A 20,127-nucleotide genomic window follows, 5' to 3' on the forward strand; every position below is an offset into this window, starting at 1 on the left:
TCTTCTACGCACTTACTAATGAAGTCAGTTACTGTACAAGTGACAAGTGTGCATTTTTCTCCTTAGACCATGGGGGAGCCACAAGAACTTTGAATGGTTCACAGTGCTTGTGTTAGTAAGAACTTGGGTTCAATGTTCCACATTGCAACTTGTGTAGGACTGAAAACTAGAAGGTAAGCATTGAGATGATGAAAGAATATGCCTGAATTTGGTGGTGGTGGAGGGGAAACAAGGCAAGAAGATTGTGGTGAGAAAGGAAGCTGAACCCAGGATCCAGCAGAGTCAAGTTTCTGAAACACTTCCTTGACTCAGCTAGAGGTGGTAGCCAGGAAGCTGATGGATTTAAGGCCAGATATTGATAGATGTATGAGCCAATATTGGGGAAATTTTGGTTCTACCAGGCATTGATATTGAAGAGAATATAGCACGGCCTTGGGATTGTTGGAAAGGGGACAAGTTTAATCGGGGCTAGGGGCGGTGGGGGGGCCATAACAATACATGTGAAGCTGGCCCTGTGCTTATATTTTTCACGGTTTCCATTTTGCTTTGTTGCATTTAATCTCAAATTAACCATTCCTGTAGCAAAATCACCTGAGATGATAAAAATGCACTTCCTCCACCATCTACACATTTGCACTCCTGGAGATGCTGACTGGCCTGCTGTGCAAATTGAGCAATAGCCATTTTTTAAAATTCCCAAAATTTTAAGACTCCTTTTATTTGGAAAGAAAAGGTCGGTCCCAGAGCATTTGAGCTGAGCCTTTACAGCAAGGCACCATTATTTGCAATCACGCTCCTGTTTCTCCTATCACTTCATATCTGGCTTTTGCAAATTGTCTCCAATTCCTCAATCCAATGCAAGGAAATGAAGAGGGTAGAAGCTGTTGGTTCCAACAGTTACTGAAGGTATACATTTTGGAGCTACTTGCTGTCTAAGTTGGGTACCATAACTTTTGTTACTTGTTGGGTTAATTTAATTTCTGCACATGTTTGCTGACATAGGGTCCCTACAGTGCAATAGGGTAATATCAGTGATTCTTTTGATAGAAGTGGGGAAAAAAAAGTCCCTGGGCAATGTAATTATCGGTGGTTGAAAACTAGAAGTAACCAAGAAGCATTGGGACTTAATCATTTAGTAACAGTATTAAAGGCAACAAAGAGGCTGGTGAAATACAGAACCATAGGTCACAGTTGCATCAGATTTTGCTTGTGACTGAGTATTGTGGTTTCCATGCAGTGGTTAGGCAGAGTGGTGAGAGAGATAGGAAAAGAGTCCCGAGAATGTGCCAGATCTGGGATTGGAGCTGAACAATATTTTGCTTTCAGGGAGGGAGAAAGCACTTTTGAGACAGTGTCTGTAACCATTTCATTATGTAGTTCGGGAAAGCATTTGTCATTTGATATCTCCAAATCATCTTGTGCTGCTATCTCTCAACATGCTCTCTTCAATCTCATTCATGAAAGTAGCTACTTGCTTTTTTTGACCCTATTCCCACTAAACTGTGGTCACCTAGCTTTACCTTGTTGGCCCCCCTGTTAGCTGGATATTATTAAAGGTTCTCTTCCTTCAGGTTCAATCCCCCTCTCCTTCAAAACTGTTGTCAACATCCCTTTCCTCAAACAAAAAGCACGCTTGACCCTTGTGGTGAACCATCGTTGGTTACCACTGGGGGTTGTTATTATGTTACTGTTGGGCTAGGGTGTTGTTACTGTGGGGGTTGTACAATGTTGTTGGGTTAGGGTGTTTACCTGTTATAAGTGTTATCATGGCACATCCCGGTGGGGCCCCGCCTCCGGTGGCGAGGTATAAGACCCTCTGCTCCGGCAGGACCCCTTCAGTCTGAACTGGTGTATTCGTGTTAGTAGTTCCATTGTTACACAATAAAAGCCTTCAATATCGAAGCCTTGGTTCCACGTGCTTAATTGTCGCGCATCAATTCATATATACAGAATTCACAAGTCCAGACGGTCTGGAGGACCGCACCGACGCTGTGATCTCCTCAACACCGGTTGCGAAACCGGAGCAGGTGCTTGCGGTGGCGTTCTCTCCAAAACAACGTCCGGCTGTCCCCTCAAGGACTCCCGGGCCGGTTGGCCCTGGTGAGGCGATGGTGCAGGGGATCCTGGAACCTTCGGTGGTGGCGCCGATCTCCGAGTCTCAGGCAAGCTGTACATGGGAGTAGAACTGTTATGCACTGGTCCCGGTGCTGACCGCGCCACGTCTGGGGAAGCAATGAGGAGTAGTGGATTCGTGACTGGGGGAATAGGAGCGACAGGAGTTGCTACGTCCCCTGCGGGCGCCAGGTCTCTAATGGAGACAGTGTCCTCTCGCCCGTCAGGATATGCCACATAGGCATACTGAGGGTTGGCGTGGAGGAGTTGGACCGGTTCGACCAAGGGGTCGGACCTGCGAGCCCTCACATGTCGCCGCAGAAGGATGGGTCCTGGGTACGTTAACCAGGCTGGCAATGAGATCCCCGAGGACGACTTCCGAGGGAATGAGAACATCCTCTCGTGGGGAGTAGCATTGGTTGCCATACACAGGAGGGAGCGGATAGAATGGAGCGCATTTGGAAGGACCTCCTGCCAACAGGAGACTGGAAGGCCCCTGGATTTCAGTGCCAGTAGGACAGCCTTCCAGACTGTAGCATTCTCCCTTTCCACCTGTCCGTTACCCCTAGGGTTGTAGCTCGTGGTTCTACTAGAGGCAATCCCGAATGAGAGCAGGAATTGCCTCAAGTCGTTGCTCATGAACGACGAGCCCCTGTCGCTATGAATGTAGCAGGGGTACCCGAACAGGGTAAAAAGCTCACTGAATGCCTTGATGACGGTGGCAGTCGACGTGTCCGCACAGGGGACAACAAACGGGAACCGGGAGTACTCGTCTATTATGTTGAGGAAATAGACGTTCCGGTCCGTTGAGGGAAGGGGGCCCTTAAAATCCACACTCAGCCTCTCAAAAGGGCGAGTGGCCTTGACCAATTGTGCCCGGTCTGGTCGATAAGTGTGGTTTGCATTCTGCGCAAATCCGACAGCTTCTCGTCACTGACCTGACATCCTCCACCGAGTAGGGCAGGTTGCGGGCTTTGACGAAATGGTAGAGTCTGGTGACTCCAGGATGACACAGATCATTGTGGAGGGCCTTCAAGCGGTCCTCCTGCATGATGGCGCATGTTCCGCGCGAGAGGGCATCCGAGGGCTCATTGAGCTTCCCTGGACGATACATGATATCGTAATTATAGGTGGAGAGCTCAATTCTCCACCGCAAGATCTTATCGTTCTTGATCTTGCCCCTCTGCGTGTTGCTGAACATAAACGCCACGGATCGTTGATCCGTGATCAGGGTGAACCGCTTCCCTGCCAGGTAATGGCGCCAGTGTCTGACTGCCTCCACAATGGCCTGAGCCTCCTTCTCCACTGCTGAGTGCCGAATCTCTGGGCCTTGAAGGGTGCGGGAAAAGAACGCGACGGGCCTGCCTGCCTGGTTTAGTGTGGCGGCTAGGGCGAAATCAGATGCATCACTCTCCACCTGGAAAGGGATGGATTCATCCACCGCGTGCATCGTGGCTTTCGAAATGTCGCTTTTCAAAGCCTTGAAGGCCAATTGGGCCTCCGGTGTAAGTGGGAAGGTCGTGGACTTGATGAGCGGACGAGCTTTGTCCGCGTAGTTGGGCATAGTACGAAAAGAACCCGAGGCATCTCCTCAGTGCTTTCGTGCTAGCGGGCAAGGGAAGTTCAGTAAGTGGGCGCATACGGTCTGGATCAGGGCCAATGACCCCGTTTTCCACCACGTATCCGAGGATGGCTAACCTGCGCGTACGGAATACGCACTTCTCCCTGTTATAGGTCAGATTCAGGCGAGATGCGGTGCGCAGAAAGTGTTGGAGATTCGTGTCGTGGTCCTGCTGGTCATGGCCGCAGATGGTGACGTTATCCAGGTACGGGAAGGTAGCCCGCAACCCGTTCTGGTCCACCATTCGGTCCATAGCACGCTAGAAGACCGAGACCCCATTGGTGACACCAAATGGAACCCTGAGGAATTGGTATAGACGACCATCCGCCTCAAAAGCCGTATATTGTCGGTCCTCTGGGCGGATGGGGAGTTGATGGTAGGCGGACTTAAGGTCTATGGTAGAGAACACTCGGTACTGCGCAATCTGATTGACCATATCAGAAATGCGCGGGAGAGGATACGCATCCAGCTGCGTATAACGATTAATGGTCTGACTATAGTCGATGACCATCCGAGGTTTGTTCCCGCTTTTGACTACCACGACCTGCGCTCTCCACGGACTAGCACTGGCCTGTATGATCCCTTCCTTGAGGAGCCGCTGAACCTCAGATCTAATAAAGATCCGGTCCTCAGCGCTGTAACGCCTACTTTTAGTAGCGATGGGCTTGCAGCCTGGTACCAGATTCTTAAAGAGGGATGGTGTAGTGATTTTCAGAGTGGAAAGATTGCATGCGGGGCGCTTTGGGCAATTTGGAGGCTGCGGCTGATTCCCTACTGCCAGTGAAGGGAGTGGCCCACCGTACTGTAGGATCACACTCTTCATGTGGACCATAAAATTTAGTCCGAGGAGAATTGGCGCACAAAGGTGAGGTAACACAAGGAGCCTGTATTGCTCGTAAATTGTGCCCTGTACCTCGAGAGTTACCATACATCGTCCTTGGATCGGTACAGACCGGGACCGTGATGCCATGGAAATTGTCTGCTTGGCAGGGAGAACCCGGAGTCCACACTTTTTGGCAGTTTCAGGGTGTATGAAACTTTCGGTGCTCCCACTGTCAAACAGACAATTCACAGTTCGACCATTTACCTTTATATCCATCATGGAATTCTCAAGCCTGTGGTGCTTAGTCTGGTCCAGGGAGATCGACGCCACCGTTGGCCCCTGGGCGTCACTGCATGCCGCCGATGTTGATGCTGAGAACCCCTGCTGGTCGCTCCTAGTCGTCGTGGACCATGATGGCCGCCCCCATGAATCGCACGTGGGCGAGGGCGCCAAACGCAGCGACTCCTGGTGGTCTTCCTCCTCCTCCGTCAGCCACGATGGCGCCGTCCTGGGTTCGCACGTGGTCGGACCTCGTGGGTACTGCAACGCCGAAGGAGATTGTCTCCGTTCTGGAGGGTTACAAGCTGCACTGCCGTTTTTAGACTTCGACCTGCAGACTTTACCGTAGTGGCCTTTTTTACCGCACTGGCTGCAGATAGCCGTTCTTGCCGGACACTGCTGCCGTGGATGCTTGGCCCCACCACAAAAATAGCATCGCTGGCCACCTGGAGCTGCCGCCGTCGTCGGATCGATCTGGGAGCGCGGGTTAGCGGGGCGAGGAGGGAGCTGAGCTTGCTCCTGCCACGTTGACTGCACGTGGTCCTCGGGGTACAGCGCCAAGCTCTTCAACGCCGCCTCCAGCATCCCAGCCATCTCCATTGCTTGGGTCAAGTCGAGGTTCCCCTTTTCCAGCAATTTAAGCCTGATGTACGAGGACCCTACCCCTGCTACGAACGCGTCTCGGGCGAGGTCGTACATATATTGTTCGGCTGATACGTCTTTACAATCGCAACCCCTGGCAAGCTGCAGGAGCTCATTGGCGTAGTCCTCCATGGTTTCGCCCGACTGCCGACGTCGTGTAGCGAGGAGGTAACGAGCGTGTATCTCGTTGGGTGGTTTCGTGTATCGTTTCTTCAGGAGCTCGACGGCCCTCGGGTAAGTGGGAGCCGCACGAATCGCGAGATAAATCGTGTCGCTTACCCTTGCGTGGAGGACTTGGAGTTTGTCACTGTCTGTAGTGATAGCTACAGAGGCTGCCAGGTAGTCCTCGAAACACTTCCACCAGTGGTCGAAGGTGTTAGCGGCACCGACCGCACGTGGGTCCAGCGCCAGACGATCTGGTTTTAAGATCTGTTCCATACTCTTTTTTTTTTTTGTACAGCTGAGAGTTTTCTGTTACACAATAAAATTGATGCGCGACAATTAAGCACGTGGAACCAAGGCTTCGATATTGAAGGCTTTTATTGTGTAACAATGGAACTACTAACACGAATACACCAGTTCAGACTGAAGGGGTCCTGCCGGAGCAGAGGGTCTTATACCTCGCCACCGGAGGCGGGGCCCCACCGGGATGTGCCATGATAACACTTATAACAGGTAAACACCCTAACCCAACAACATTGTACAACCCCCACAGTAACAACACCCTAGCCCAACAGTAACATAATAACAACCCCCAGTGGTAACCAACGATGGTTCACCACAACCCTGTCTTGTAAATTACCACCTGATGTTGACCTTCCTTGAACCAGTTGCTGCCTCCCAAAACAACCCATATTTCTTGCCACTCTGTTTAATATCACCATTCCGATTTCTGCCTGCCAATCTACTGAAAAGTCCATTATCAAAGTCACAAATGGCATCCTATATGACTGCAACCAGGTAAACTATCCCTCCTTATCCTTTTTAACCTGCCTGCAGCCGCCCTCTATCAAGTCATATAGCCAGGGAATCATTAGTAGTGGTTCCTTTTCCTGCTCTAACATCACCATTGTACCCCAAGGATTCATCCTTGGCCCCATTCCGTTCCTTGCCATCGTGTTTCCCCACAATCTCATCTGAAGCATACCAGTTTAAACATGTAAACTCTTGACTCTCAGATTAATCTCACCACAACCCCAGTCATCTCTCCTCCTCCTCTCCCCCCCCCCCCCCTGCCCCACATGAGTATCTGAACATATCTGGTTTCTCACCAGAATTGTCTACTTCCTCCACTGGAACAACATCTGACTTTAGATCATCTGTTATTCCATGACTTGACTAAATATGACTATTTATTTCAATGTACTCTTAGCCGGTCTTCTAGTTTCCACTTTATTCCACGAATAAACTTGAGCTTATTTAAAACCTTGCTGCCTGTATATGATTCACCAAGTCACATTCACCCTTCACCCCTGAACTTGCTGATATACATCATCATCCAGTTCTGCAAGTCTCCGATTTTTAAAAATTTCTCTTTTTTTAAAACCCCCCTCTGTGACCCTATTCTTCCCGAGCACATTCTTTCAATTCTGGGACCTTTTCCTCCAATATTCATCACGATGTGGCAATGCCAGCTTTGGACTGGGGTGGGCACAGTAAGAAGTCTCTCAACACCAGGTTAAAGTCCAACACGTTTATTTGGAATCATGAGCTTCCGAAGTATTGCTCCTTCAACAGACGGGCAAAAATTGGAATGGCAATATTCATCACCTGATGAAGGAGCTGTGCTCCGAAAGCTCGTGATTCCAAAAAAACCTGTTGGATTTTAACCTGGTGGTGTGAGACACATTTCATCTCAGCAGCATCGATGGCTCTGCCTTCAGTGCCTCTGCCTTGCCCCGGCTTCTCAATGCAAGCTTTCTGCCATGTTTTTTGTATGGCACGAAATGCTAATGCAGTTCTACACTTCTCCCACAATTTCATTGCATTCACTTTTGGGGCATTGTGTACCTACAGGTGGTGGTAGTGTCACTTTACACATTGTTTAATGAAGGCAGCATGTTTATTCTATCAAAGAAAAGTACGACAGGATAATTACCATGTGTGTAACTGGAGTAGAAATTTAAACTGGGCCTTTGTATAAATTTAGCGGATACTGGTCGTTAACTGTGCATTGAATGTAAGATTTTGAGAGCTGGATTTTTTTTGACATGTAATTTCTTTTTGCTTTTTTCCCCCTCCCTTTTGTCTGTGGTCTTGAACAACGGCAACAGCCTTAGTTTCTTACAGTTTCACAACCTGTTTCCTTCAGATTTGCTAGTGTTCTTGCGCTTTTTAGGTGACTGGGTTTTAAAAGATTTTCTCATGTTCATAAAAGCAGTTTGAGCTATGAGGCAGTGGAGTGATAGTGGTTACTTAAACTTTTTCACTGCCACCCAACAGAATCTGGAAAATTGACCCTGAATTGCTAAAGGTTTAACTCCCCTCCCCATAAAAAGACAATCCAACTGATGTTTTTCTGTTTTTATTTCAACAAGCTTTCACACCAAGATCAAATATCGAACGCGCCGCCTACAGTTTACAAGACCTATATTTCTGAGTAGTGTTGAGACATTTCCTGTGCAGTTTTGGAGTAGCACGCCACTGGGCTGATAGTATCAGTAGAAGCTGTCGGTTCCAACAGTTACTGAAGGCACACATTTTGGAGCTACTTGCTGTGGAAGTTGGGTACCATAACTTTGTTACTTGTTGGATTAATTTAATTTCTGCTCATGTTTGCTGCACCTTAACTCTGAAGTTTTTCATAAATGGAAACATGAGAAAAGTTGGTCAGAAGTGTCTCCGTTCATCCATTGCACTAATTTCTTTACAGTTTAAGCGCAATCGGAGAGTTGGTGTCATCTTATTCTGATTAATTCAACATCTTTCCACTGCAGGACAAATCCATTTTTGCTCATGTCTCAAGATTGTAAATTTGCTTGCATCTCTTGTCTGAATGTCTCTATGAATTGTTCTGACACTATGGTACTGTGGACAGCCGCAAAATTCTGTTAAGTTTAATATAGAAAGCAAGTGGACCCTTAGAATGATTCTTGAATGACTTTAAAGTTGATCTGTTTGCAAAACAGATTGTACAGTCCTTTCTGATGTTGCAGCAAAATTTCTCACCGTACTATTGCATTTATATTGTTTAGAAAGCTGACTTCCGTTCTTTATTGATGTGACTGCTGTCAAAAAATAACCAATATTTAGAAAGTGTTTTTTCAAGTACAGGTATAAGATGAAGTTTGTAATGGCAATAATAGAGGAGCAAGAGTAGTTTTCACTCAGAATGGAGGTCAAATTGCTTCCAAAGTGCAGTCAGACAAAAAGGAATGTTACACAGTTCAGAAGGGTGGCAAAAACCTTGTAATAGTTTTTCATTGTAGCAGGTATGTTTTTAACAGTCAGCAGACATCGATTGCTTTAAATAAATAGAATTACAAAATGGATTTGGTGGGGAAAAGTTGAAATAATAACATTGTACAGTCTAATAAATTATATCTGTAAAACTGGGTAATGTGTTAACATCTAAGTGTGAGGTGGCTGCGTTTCTTTAACAAATTCCTTTCCATTGATCAGAGGATCAGGTAGAAATGTTCTCAGTATTCACTATCCGAAGATCTTACTAAACACAGAAAAAATATGTATGTGGATACATATGTGAACCATAGGGTCCCTACAGTGCAGAAGGAGACTATTCGGCCCATCAAGACTGCACCAACTCTCTGAAAGAGCATCTTACCCAGCCCCCCCCCCCCCCCCCCCGCCCCTGTGGGAGGATACTGGAGCACCCTGAGAGAACTGGAGCAGTGATGGGGAGACCATGTAAACGCCACGCTGACAGTCACCCAAGGCTGGAATCGAACACGGGTCCCTGGCATTGTGAGGCAGCAGTGCTAACATTTTATGAAGTTTTTAAAGGCAAAATCAAACAGCCATAGAATGTCCCTGATTCAGTCGTTTAAGTAATGGTTAATTCCTGAAGACTGCGCATGTTATTGACAATTCCTTTATTTGTATAAAGTACTAGATTTCTGGTGTGGTTAGAAAACTACAGTCCAGTTTTGGTCGGACATCTGAATCCTGATGATTTTGTTTTGTTGGCCCAGTTGTTTTTTTTCTCTCTAAATGAAATTTAGAACCTTTCTGGTTTACGTGGTTCATATGGTCACATTGGGAGCCAATTTCTGATTTAGATAACTTTTCTGTGTCTTGAAAAGTGACTACTTTTGAATCCAGTTCACAATGTTCACTTAGTTTGAACAAGTTTTGTACTCGAGGACCTAAATATACACTGCAAAAGCAATGCATGCGTCACAATTGCTATTTATCTTTTAAATTGGTTACAATTGCCAAAAGATTCTATGGTTAATTGGAAAGTTTTATAAGATAAAATTCTTATAGTGATTGCCCAGCAAGTTTAACCAGGGAATAGAAAGTCCAAAGCCTGCTTCTCTGCTGTGCTGAGTTAGCTAATCTCAGCCAGTGTGTCCATAATGTGGCAGCAATTGTCCTGTACATTTTCTGGTTTAGAGATAGAAAAACAGGATTCGGCTGTTGATCGGTAACCAGTGATTTGGGCAGACATTGGGGGAAGGCTAGATTGGGCATGGCTGTGATGTTGCACCTCTGCAATCAACACCCTTGAAGTCCAGGTTCGCATGAATAATGGCCACTTGGGCAAGATACCAAAGGGCAGCTCTTGGCTGCAGACTGATACCCCAGTGAGAGGAAGGAGTTAATTGAATTGGTTTCATGAGAATGGAAACTGCACCAATAACGGCGAATGTTTTAATTTCAGTATTTATGAATTGCTTCCTTTTTTCCACAGATCTGCATCTTGCAAACACACTTCACAAGATCTTTTGGATGGTATGCAAAACGTCAAATCCATCATCAGTTCTTCATGTGACTAGCTCATGTCACGCATTCTATTTGTTTTCACCATCTGGATTGTGCTTTTCTCAATGTCCATGATGTTGGAATAGTTGATTACATTTGTTTCTGGATATTTCCATCTTTTGACGAATCTACAACTTCCACATGATGAGTTTAAACATGACACCTGTAATATTGTACACGATTCTCCAGCTGCTTCAGGCTGCATGGTCTGACCCTGTTATTCCAAGGGTGGTGTGGAAATATGGAGGTAAGCTTTTCAGATGTAATAAAAAAATAACCGTACAATGTTGATTCGAGTTTTATAACATCCAACAAAATAATTTCTGTAAAGATATTTGTAGAACTACAACCATTCTGTTACAGAGCTATTGTGAATCATTTTAAGAAGGTAAAATTCTTCAATCATTTGGGTGTGTTTTTTGACACTATTATAATAGAATATGCTTTGTTCTTGTTGCCTTTTATTTTCATGCATTTAACTTCCCTTGCTGTAAGAAAATTGGATGTGTATTCTTTTGGTGGGGTGGGTGGGCTTGGTTAGACATTGATCTACTATCTTGGACTTTGCCAGTTCTATATCTTGCAGTTGCTATTTTTAAGAGAAAGATTAAAGAATGATTTTAGGAACATGAAATCATTCACCAGGTGGTAAAGCCAAAAATATTGGTGTATGGCTGGAGGCTGGCTAACTTCGTTTATTGAGGGAGTGAGCTTCTGTGGACCATTTTTCTTATCCTTGCATTCTTCTTTAAAATAGGATAAACGTCCTCTCATAGATTAATTTTTTTTCATGCTTATCTGGGTGGTGGATATTAGTGCTGGGGAATGATGTGTTTCCTATTTAAGGCACTGAGTTGGCATCAAACACTTCTAAATCAGATATAGACCAACCATTATGTGACTAATGTTCCCTCTACTCTGGCCGTTTAACAATGTGTCTCGGCCCCAACCTCAGAAGATCATACATTCTGTCCCTGAGCAACAATTTTTCCATTTCTCCCCTCATGTAACCTATCTGAGTGAGGTTCCCAAGTAGTGCCAAAATTAGGGGCAGTTTTGTGCTGACATGTTCATTAAGGACTGAATAGAGACTTCCCAAATCTATTTCAGATAGATAACGGTGGAGACTTTCTTTCCATCAGTCTGGGTTGAATCTTGTTCGGTCTTTCAGTTCTTCAGAGCCATCTCCATATCGCATCATACCACCTCCATGTGGCAGAGATAAAAATGTCAGGTCAATTGAAAAAATCTGATTCTAATCATGCAAGACTACAGTATCTTTTGCAGTGATTTTCTTGTGTTCAGAGGTTGTCACGCCCTTTCCAAAGTCCACCACAGAATTTGCAAGTTTATTGATTTCACTTGCCATAATTTCCCTTGGAACTTCTTCCCTCCCACTGCAACTTGGGTCTGCTGTTACCTCCTGAATTCAAATTCTCTGTTTCTCTTGAAGAGAAAATGACTAAAAAATTGCATTCTGCCTGAGAATTCAGGTAGCATGGTCACGTAAGGAAAATCATTTCGACTTGATTGAGGTTGATCTGGCTAAACAGGTCCAACAATCGTCTATCGTTTTTAGCATTTCCCAAGAGCAGGATTTTGTTTTTGTTAAAATGTTTATAATAAAATTACTCATTAAACTAGCACTTTGTTGACAGTAAGCTGACCGTGTTGTCTTTAATTGTTCATGCCAGTATTTTAATTTGAAATCTGGCAAAACTGGAAGTGATGTTGTCATTCATATGCATATGAATTAAGAACAGGAGTCGGCCATTTGGCCCCTCGAGCTTGTTCCACCATTCAATAACATGTCTGATGTGATTGTAACTTCAAGCCCACATTCCTGCCAATCCCTCCCCCCCCACCCCCCCCGATTTAACCTTTCACCCCCTTGTTAATTGAGAATCTAGCCAGTTCTATCTTAAAAATATTCAAAGACTGCTTCCACTGCTTTTGGAGGTGAGTTCCAGAGACTCGTGACCCTCAGAGGAAAAAATTCTCATCTGTCTTCAATGAGCGACCTTTTATTTTTAAACAGTGACCCCTAGTTTTAGATTCTCCAAGAGAAAATCTCCTCTCTACATCCACCCTGTCAATACCCTTCTTCCAGATCGTTTATATAAATCACTCTGCTGTTTGTGATTTATATAAACGATCTGGAAGGCAATGTAACTGGGGTGATCAGTAAGTTTGCGGACGACACGAAAATGGCTGGACTTGCAGATAGTGAGGAACATTGTCAGAGGCTACAGAAGGATATAGATAGGCTGGAAATTTGGGCAAAGAAATGGCAGATGGAGTTCAATTCAGATAAATGCGAAGTGATGCATTTTGGTAGAACTAACGTAGGGGGGAGCTATACGATAAATGGCAGAACCATAAAGGGTGTAGATACGCAGAGGGACCTGGGTGTGCAAGTCCACAGATCCTTGAAGGTGACGTCACAGGAGGAGAAGGTGGTGAATAAGGCATGTGGCAAGCTTGCCTTTATAGGACGGGGCATAGAGTATAAAAGTTGGGGTCTGATGTTGCAGTTGTATAGAACGTTGGTTCGGCCGCATTTGGAATACTGCACCCAGTTCTGGTCGCCACACTACCAGAAGGACGTGGAGGCTTTAGAGAGAGTGCAGAGGAGGTTTACCAGGATATTGCCTGTATGGAAGGGCTTATTTATGAGGAGAGATTGGGTAAACTGGGGTTGTTCTCACTGGAAAGATGGAGGATGAGGGGTGACCTAATAGAGGTGTATAAAATTATGAAAGGCATAGATGGGGTGAATGGTGGGAAGCTTTTTCCCAGATCGGTGGTGACGTTCACGAGGGGTCATTGGTTCAAGGTGAGGGGGGGGGAGAGGTTTAACACAGATATCAGAAGGACGTATTTTACACAGAGGGTGGTGGGGGCCTGGAATGCGCTGCCAGGCAAGGTGGTGGAGGCGGACACACTGGGAACGTTTAAGACTTATCTAGATAGCCACATGAGGGGAGTGGGAATGGAGGGATACAAAAGAATGGTCTAGTTTGGACCAGGGAGCGGCGCGGGCTTGGAGGGCCGAAGGGCTTGGAGGGCCGAAGGGCCTGTTCCTGTGCTGTTTTGTTCTTTGTTTTGTTAATACCCCTGGGGATCCTGAAGGTTTTGATCAAGTTTCCCCTTATACTTCTAAACTCTTGTGGATACATACCTGACCCCTCCAATGTTTCCTCATAACACACCCTGCCCATTCATGTGTTAGTCCAGTAAACCTTCCCTAAGTTACTTCTAATGCATTTACATCTTTCCTTGCGTAATATTTCAGATGTGGTCTCATCAATGCCCTGTACAACTGAAGCATAACCTCCCTACTTTTGTAATCAATTCTCCTCAATAAATGATAACCTTCTATTAGCTTTCCTAATTATTTGCTGTACCTGTATACTTGCCTTTTGTGATTCATGCACTAGGACACCCAGATCCTTCTGCTTCTCAAAGCTTTGCAATTTCTCTGTTTAGATCATTTTAATTCTTCCTGCCAAAATGGACAATTTCACAGTATACTCTATTTACCAGTTTTGCCCATTCACTCGATGTATCTATGTCCTTTGGTAGCCACCTTGCATCCTATTCACAATTTACTTTCCTACCTATCTTTGTGTCATCATCAAATTTAGCAACCATACTTTCAGTCCCTTCATCCAAGTCATTTATATAAATTGTAAAAAGTTGATCCCTGTGGCACACCATTCATTACATCCTGCCAATCAGAAAAGACCCATTTATGCCAACAGTTTCCTGTTAGCTAGTCAATCTTCAATCCATGTCCCTCCTGCACCATGAGCTTTTATTTTACACAACCTTTGATGTGGGACCTTATCAAATGCCTTCTGGAAATCTTAAGTACAGTACATCCACTGGTTCCTCTTTATCCTCAGCACATGTGACTCCTTCAAATAACTCAGTAATGTTGGTAATGGCCCCCTCAGCTGCTCTATATGCCACACACTGATCTGTCTAGCAATTTTGGGATGGAACTCAGTGCTTCCAAACTTACTTTTACCATTGAAGAAATTTAGTTTGTGAAAAATCTGAAATTTGAGGTGATTTGGTTTGAATGCTGTCTCATTGTGGAGTTACTACTCCATAATATCTTTGTTCCTGGGCCCTGCTCCAACTTTCAATATTTTCTGGAATAAATAAAGCAGAGGTGAGTTTGGACAAGATTGTGGATAAATTTAAAGCATTCTGATAAAATTGGGCACCATACATAAGAGTAATTTGGCTTGTAACTTATTCAGTGGCAATGGAATTAAAACTTTGATTTCCTCCACCTGCTTAGTATTTGATTTTGTTTTTATGGGATTTGGGTAATGCTGTTTACCCCACATTTATTGCCCATCTCCAGTTGCTGTCGAGAGGGTGGTGATGACTGCCTTCTTGAACCTCTGCAGTCCATGTACTTGTAGGTACATCCAGAGTGCTGTTAGGTAGGGAGTTCCTGGATTTTGACCCAGCGACAGTGAAGGATCAGCGATCTAGTTCCAAGTCTGGCTTTTCTGTGGCTTGTAGAAGAATTGGCAGGTGATGTTCCTATATCTTTGCTGCCCTTGTCCTTCAAATTGATAAGAGTTTGCGGGCTTGGAAAGTGCTGTCAAAGGAGCCTTGGTAAGTTGCTGTAGTGCATCTTGTAGGTGGTACACACTGCTGCCATTATAGTTCAGTGGTAGAGGGAGTGAATGTTGCTGGTGGATGAGGTGTCAGTGAAATTGGCTGTTTTGTCCAGGATGGTATCGAGCTTCTTGAATTGTTGGAGTTGCACTCGTCTGGACAACTAAAGAGTATTTCATCACACACTTAACTTGAGCCTTGTAGATGGTGGACACGTTTTGGGAGTCAGGAGACGAGATACTTGCCACCAAATTTCCACTTTGTTTTTGCCTTGTTAAATATTTTATGATAGTTGCTTAACTCATGCTGTCAGCATTGTCTTGCTTGCTGTTAGTATTTCCCTGTACTTCATGTTAGTAACTAGTTGTCTTGCCCCTCCAGTAATTTCTGGTGGTGCTCATGTTTAGGTCTCACTGGTTTGATGCAAGCGTGTCTCTTGCTCAAATGACCAGGCTGAAAGACTATCGGCAGTCCTACATGTTCACTGACACTTTGAATTCAGAGAGACACCCATGTTGCTATTGACCGAGTAGTATTTTCTGTTCTGAAACATTAAATATAAAGATGTCATTCAGACAGCTCCATCTGTGTGTCGGACACTTCTTTTGTATTAAATATTGGACATTGGTCTATTAGTTTTCTCTTATTTTGTGCAGAATCCATTGTATGTTATTCCTCTGCCTGTTAAAGCAGCACATTCTTTGGACTAGAGCCTCTGTTCAACTTTGGCTGTAAATGAATGGCTGATGCGAACATTAAAAAAATAAATGGGATTTAGTATTTTAGTATGTCGGGGAAAGAAGTGTCGGTACAAAACTTGTAATTTGTGGTGTTTACTGTTTTAAAGACCATAGTCGGAATTTTCTGGCCATTCACGCTGGTGAGATTCTCCAGTCCCGCTGGTAGCACACCCCCATCTGCAAGTTTCCCGCCGGCATGGCATGACGTTAATGGGAATTCCCATTGACAACCGCCGCTAGCAAACAACACGCCACCTCCCACTGGCGGGAAACACACGACTGGGAGGCCGAAGAATCTTACCCCATATTTAGACCATTGATGGGAGCTCAACTGAGTGTGGGAATTTTTGTACTTGCAGGACCATTAACTCCTTTTTCATATTTCATTTGAAACATTTTCACAACACATTTTAATTTTGATTTTCTTTTATCATTACTTTAGTATTTACTTTCCAAATTTTATTTTGCTTTCTTCCCATCTGACGTGCCTTTGTGCTTTCTGGTACTAATGTTGCTTCACCTTCAAATTTTCCACCACCTTAATCTTACGGTTTAATATCTTACCGTGTAGGACTTATTTTTTATTTCCATGTTAATATGCTCCATCAAGAATTCTCTTCCCTCTGTTTGCTCAAAATGTTCTTGCAAATGTCTTGACCAGTGACCTGAGCTCTGGGAATTCTGAAAGATGAAATTTTAATGATGGAGGTGGCTGAATCATGTATGTTGGTACAGTACACATACTGAGCCCTTTGCCTGAGGAGAACCTTGACCAGCTCACTATTTTCAGTAACAGTATGTTAGAGTACCTAATTGAGTTCATCTGAACAGGAAATACTGATATTTGGTAAAATATGGAAAGAGTACTAAGCTACTGTTTCAGGACAGTAAATGCTAAGTGAAACAACAATCACAAACCTCTACCGTCTTGAGATGTTGCAGTTAAAACGATGCAGTCCATTTCTCCAAGTTCAAGTTAACCATTAATTCAATATTTTCTTAAGCAACAATGACTCAAACTAATGCTATCTGTGTTTTTTAAAAAAGCAGCCTTTGGGAAGAAAAATGTTGAATTGATGAATAGAAAACAAATTGTATTTATATAAGCATCCTTAATGTAGTAAATTCCCTGAGGTGCTTCAGGGGGAGTGTTATCAAACAATTTAATACCAAGCAACTGAGAGATGAGGGCAGATGATTTGATTTGAGGAGGTAGATTTTAAGCACCAGTTTGAAGGACGAAAGGGACAGAGGTGTCTAGGGAGAGAATTTCAGAGTTTAGGGCCTTGGTAGCTGAAGGCATAGTCATAAATGGTGGCGTGATTTTTAAACTGAGATGCTCAAGCGGTCAGAACTAGGGAGAACGGATATCTTGGAGGATTGTTCGGTTGGCAGGGATTACGGAGATGGGCAAAGTCGGAGGGATTTGAAAACCAGATGAGAATTCTAAAATGGCGATGTTTCACTGGGAGCCAATGTAGATCAGCAAGCACGGGTGATGGGGTTTAGTTTTGGATGATCTCAAGCATGCAGAGGATAGAACATGGCAAGCTGGCCAAGGAGTGAATTGGAATAGTTGTGCTTCGAGATTTACTTCTGTTAAATCAGCGGTGCATAATTTGGATAAGCACACTCAGTGGGCCAAAGTTCTCCATCTATTTCAATTCAGTGACTCTTTGATTTAGATAACTTTAATGGATGCCTTTAAAGTCTTCCTTTTAATGACGCATAATAGGTTTGTAATCTGATCGTTGCTTGTACCTCGGAGCACCAGTGCTCATAGATGAACTTGTTTTTACATCATTCATGGAATTCCAGTTTTTCTCTTGGATAGTGTTCAGGATCAGGAAAATAATCTGACAACACAAAATTTAGTTAGTCTAATAGTTGAATATTGCACGCACCATTTCTCTAATCTGGGACCACTATAAAGAACTCTCCTGTCAGGAGATTGCATGAAAGCTAGCTAGTCTATTGAACGACTTCAGACATCCTTTGACATTCTAAGTTCAAGGCACAGTCATACAGGTATCTAAGAGTGAAGGAGGGAAAACTTCTCAGACCAGTTTAGTGTGATCAACCATTAAACATCTTAGTTGAATTGATTTAACTTTCTTTTGTATGTTTTTAAAGATTCTTTAGAGACCTTGTAGAAAAAGATATTAAAAAATCAAATCAATTTGGTAAGAGATCTGTTTCTGAGTAAGCGGCAAACTACCATTGATTTTGGCAGCAACATACCTTGATATGCATGCGTGCACATGCACAGGTATCTCCCTAGCCACATGATGGAAGTATCAAAGAGCAATTGACATGATGCAGCAGAAAAGAGTGTTTCCATTATTTTCCACTCTTCAAATAATGTTTTACAATTATTGCCTGCAGTTTGGATGATAGACGAGTTCTGATCACAGAAGGGCACAATCTGTCAGGTGGCTGTCTGTATTCGTATCTCTAAAACCAGCTCCTTTTATTCTGACGGCTAAATTGTATACACTCTCTTGTTCATGAACATATAATTCAAGCACTTCTCCCCTTGCATTCGAACCTATTGTTATTCCCCCTTTTAAAAACTCATTGTGCTCTGAACTGCTGTCTAATTTTTAATCCTCCGCCAACTTATCACTGTTTTATTTCAAGGATCTTGAATGGATCACCACTTCCCAATTGTTTGTTCTCCACTTATTGGTGGATCTCGTGGTCCAGAATTTTATTCTATCAACACCACAAAATCACTTTGGCTAGTCATAAAGGTATCTATCCTGTGTAATTGCCACTGTGGTGCCTTGTGCCATCTTGACCACCTCGTGGTCCTCAACGTAGTCAACCACTTTACCTTTTTTCAATTAAGTCCTTTGTGATTCACCTCCATTACATGCCCTTTTGATTCCATTACGATGCATTCCAATGTTGCCAGCACATTGTTTTTAATGGCTATTATCTTTGTAGCTTTCGCACCAACAATTAACTCCAAGATTTCAACATTTCAACCTTCATGCATTCCTTATACACATACTGCTCTTCAAGCCTTTTATCTGCAAGCGTGATATCACCTTCCATATGTTTATTGATTGCACCACATTAATTTGCTATCACTTTCAACTCAACCCCTACTGCTTTATTGTCATGCTGACTAGAAGCCATTGTAGATGCGTCACAACTTCCTGAATCTGAACAGGTCAGATACCCATAGCATCCCATTCACATCCCACCTTGTTGGTTAACTCCGTTTGAACCCAAAAGTGTACTATATATCTGCAGTATTCCAGATGAACCCTGAACTGAGCTTCAAGTCCAAAGCCAAGATTACTTCCTTCCCATTTGGAATGGTTCCCTTCTTTATCACTTACTGGCTGAACATTTTGCATATGCAGCCAAGTGCCACCCCTGTCCTCAGTCGAGCTGGCTTCCTGACTTGCATCCTACACAACCTTTCACTGATCTGTATCTCTGCCTCTCACATCCTAACTCATAAGTCAATTCATCCATTATCCAGTCTGTGGTCTACTCCAGTGCATTAATTTAAAATTTCGCACCGTAATTTTTGAAACCCTTCATGACCTTGTGTCATCCAAGCTGGGCTGGGCACTGCCTCCAACACACTGTCCCAGCTTGAACCTCTGCTCTTGAGAGTCTAGTCTATGGTGCATTATTTCTAAACTTAATTAAGGGGGGACAGAGCAAGACGAGATGTAGTAAATTAACAAAAAAGGGCAACCAGATGGTGACAGGAAGAGACACAAAATGCACATACAAGAGTGCACCAGAAACTAATGTCAGCGTTGGGTGAAAGTAGTAGTAAGATGGGATTAAAGACTCTATCTGAGCCCATGCAATATTTGTAACAACATGGATAAATTGATAAAAATAAAAGGAATTATGATAGCCATTACAGAGACGTGGTTGTAAAGTGATCAATTCTGGGAATTGAATATTCAAAGGGTTCAGGCATTCCCCATTTACAACCTCTTCCAATAGTTTTCTAAATAGCGCTGTTTCTATTTCCGTTTTAGCAAGGTTTCTGCACATGCTTGGTTGCTCCTCTCTACCAGTCCCCAGCCCTTCTGTTCACTCCTTCCCCCCCCTCCCCCTCCTAATCTCCAGTCGTCTTGCACATTTTTTCCCTTCCTTATCCACTCCTAATCCCAGTCCTCCTCACCACTAGCCGCTTCACTTGTCCAACCTTCCTGCTTGTCACATCCGTCCATTGGTACCACCGCCCCAGCTTGGTTCCCTCTCCCAACCCTCGGCCTTCCCACTCACTGCTTCTCTTCCTAAATCCCCTCACTCTATCTTGCTTACCTCTCCCAATGCTCCTGCTCGCT

The 20,127-nt window shown here is 44.1% G+C and overlaps 1 protein-coding gene across 5 annotated transcripts in view; it reads left to right on the forward strand.

Annotated features, from left to right (window-relative positions):
- The window catches only part of LOC144494879 (semaphorin-4D-like), a 191,104-nt gene that overhangs the window by 96,120 nt on the left and 74,857 nt on the right, over window positions 1-20,127 (forward strand). For all 5 annotated transcript variants that reach the window (XM_078214376.1, XM_078214380.1, XM_078214378.1 and 2 more), the window contains one exon: window positions 10,351-10,668. In XM_078214376.1, the coding sequence (XP_078070502.1) occupies window positions 10,563-10,668 (106 nt within the window). In that variant the 5' untranslated portion in view covers window positions 10,351-10,562. The remainder of the gene's footprint in view (window positions 1-10,350; window positions 10,669-20,127) is intronic.

The sequence above is a fragment of the Mustelus asterias genome, chromosome 6, assembly GCF_964213995.1.
Source record: "Mustelus asterias chromosome 6, sMusAst1.hap1.1, whole genome shotgun sequence".
NCBI lineage: Eukaryota > Metazoa > Chordata > Chondrichthyes > Carcharhiniformes > Triakidae > Mustelus > Mustelus asterias.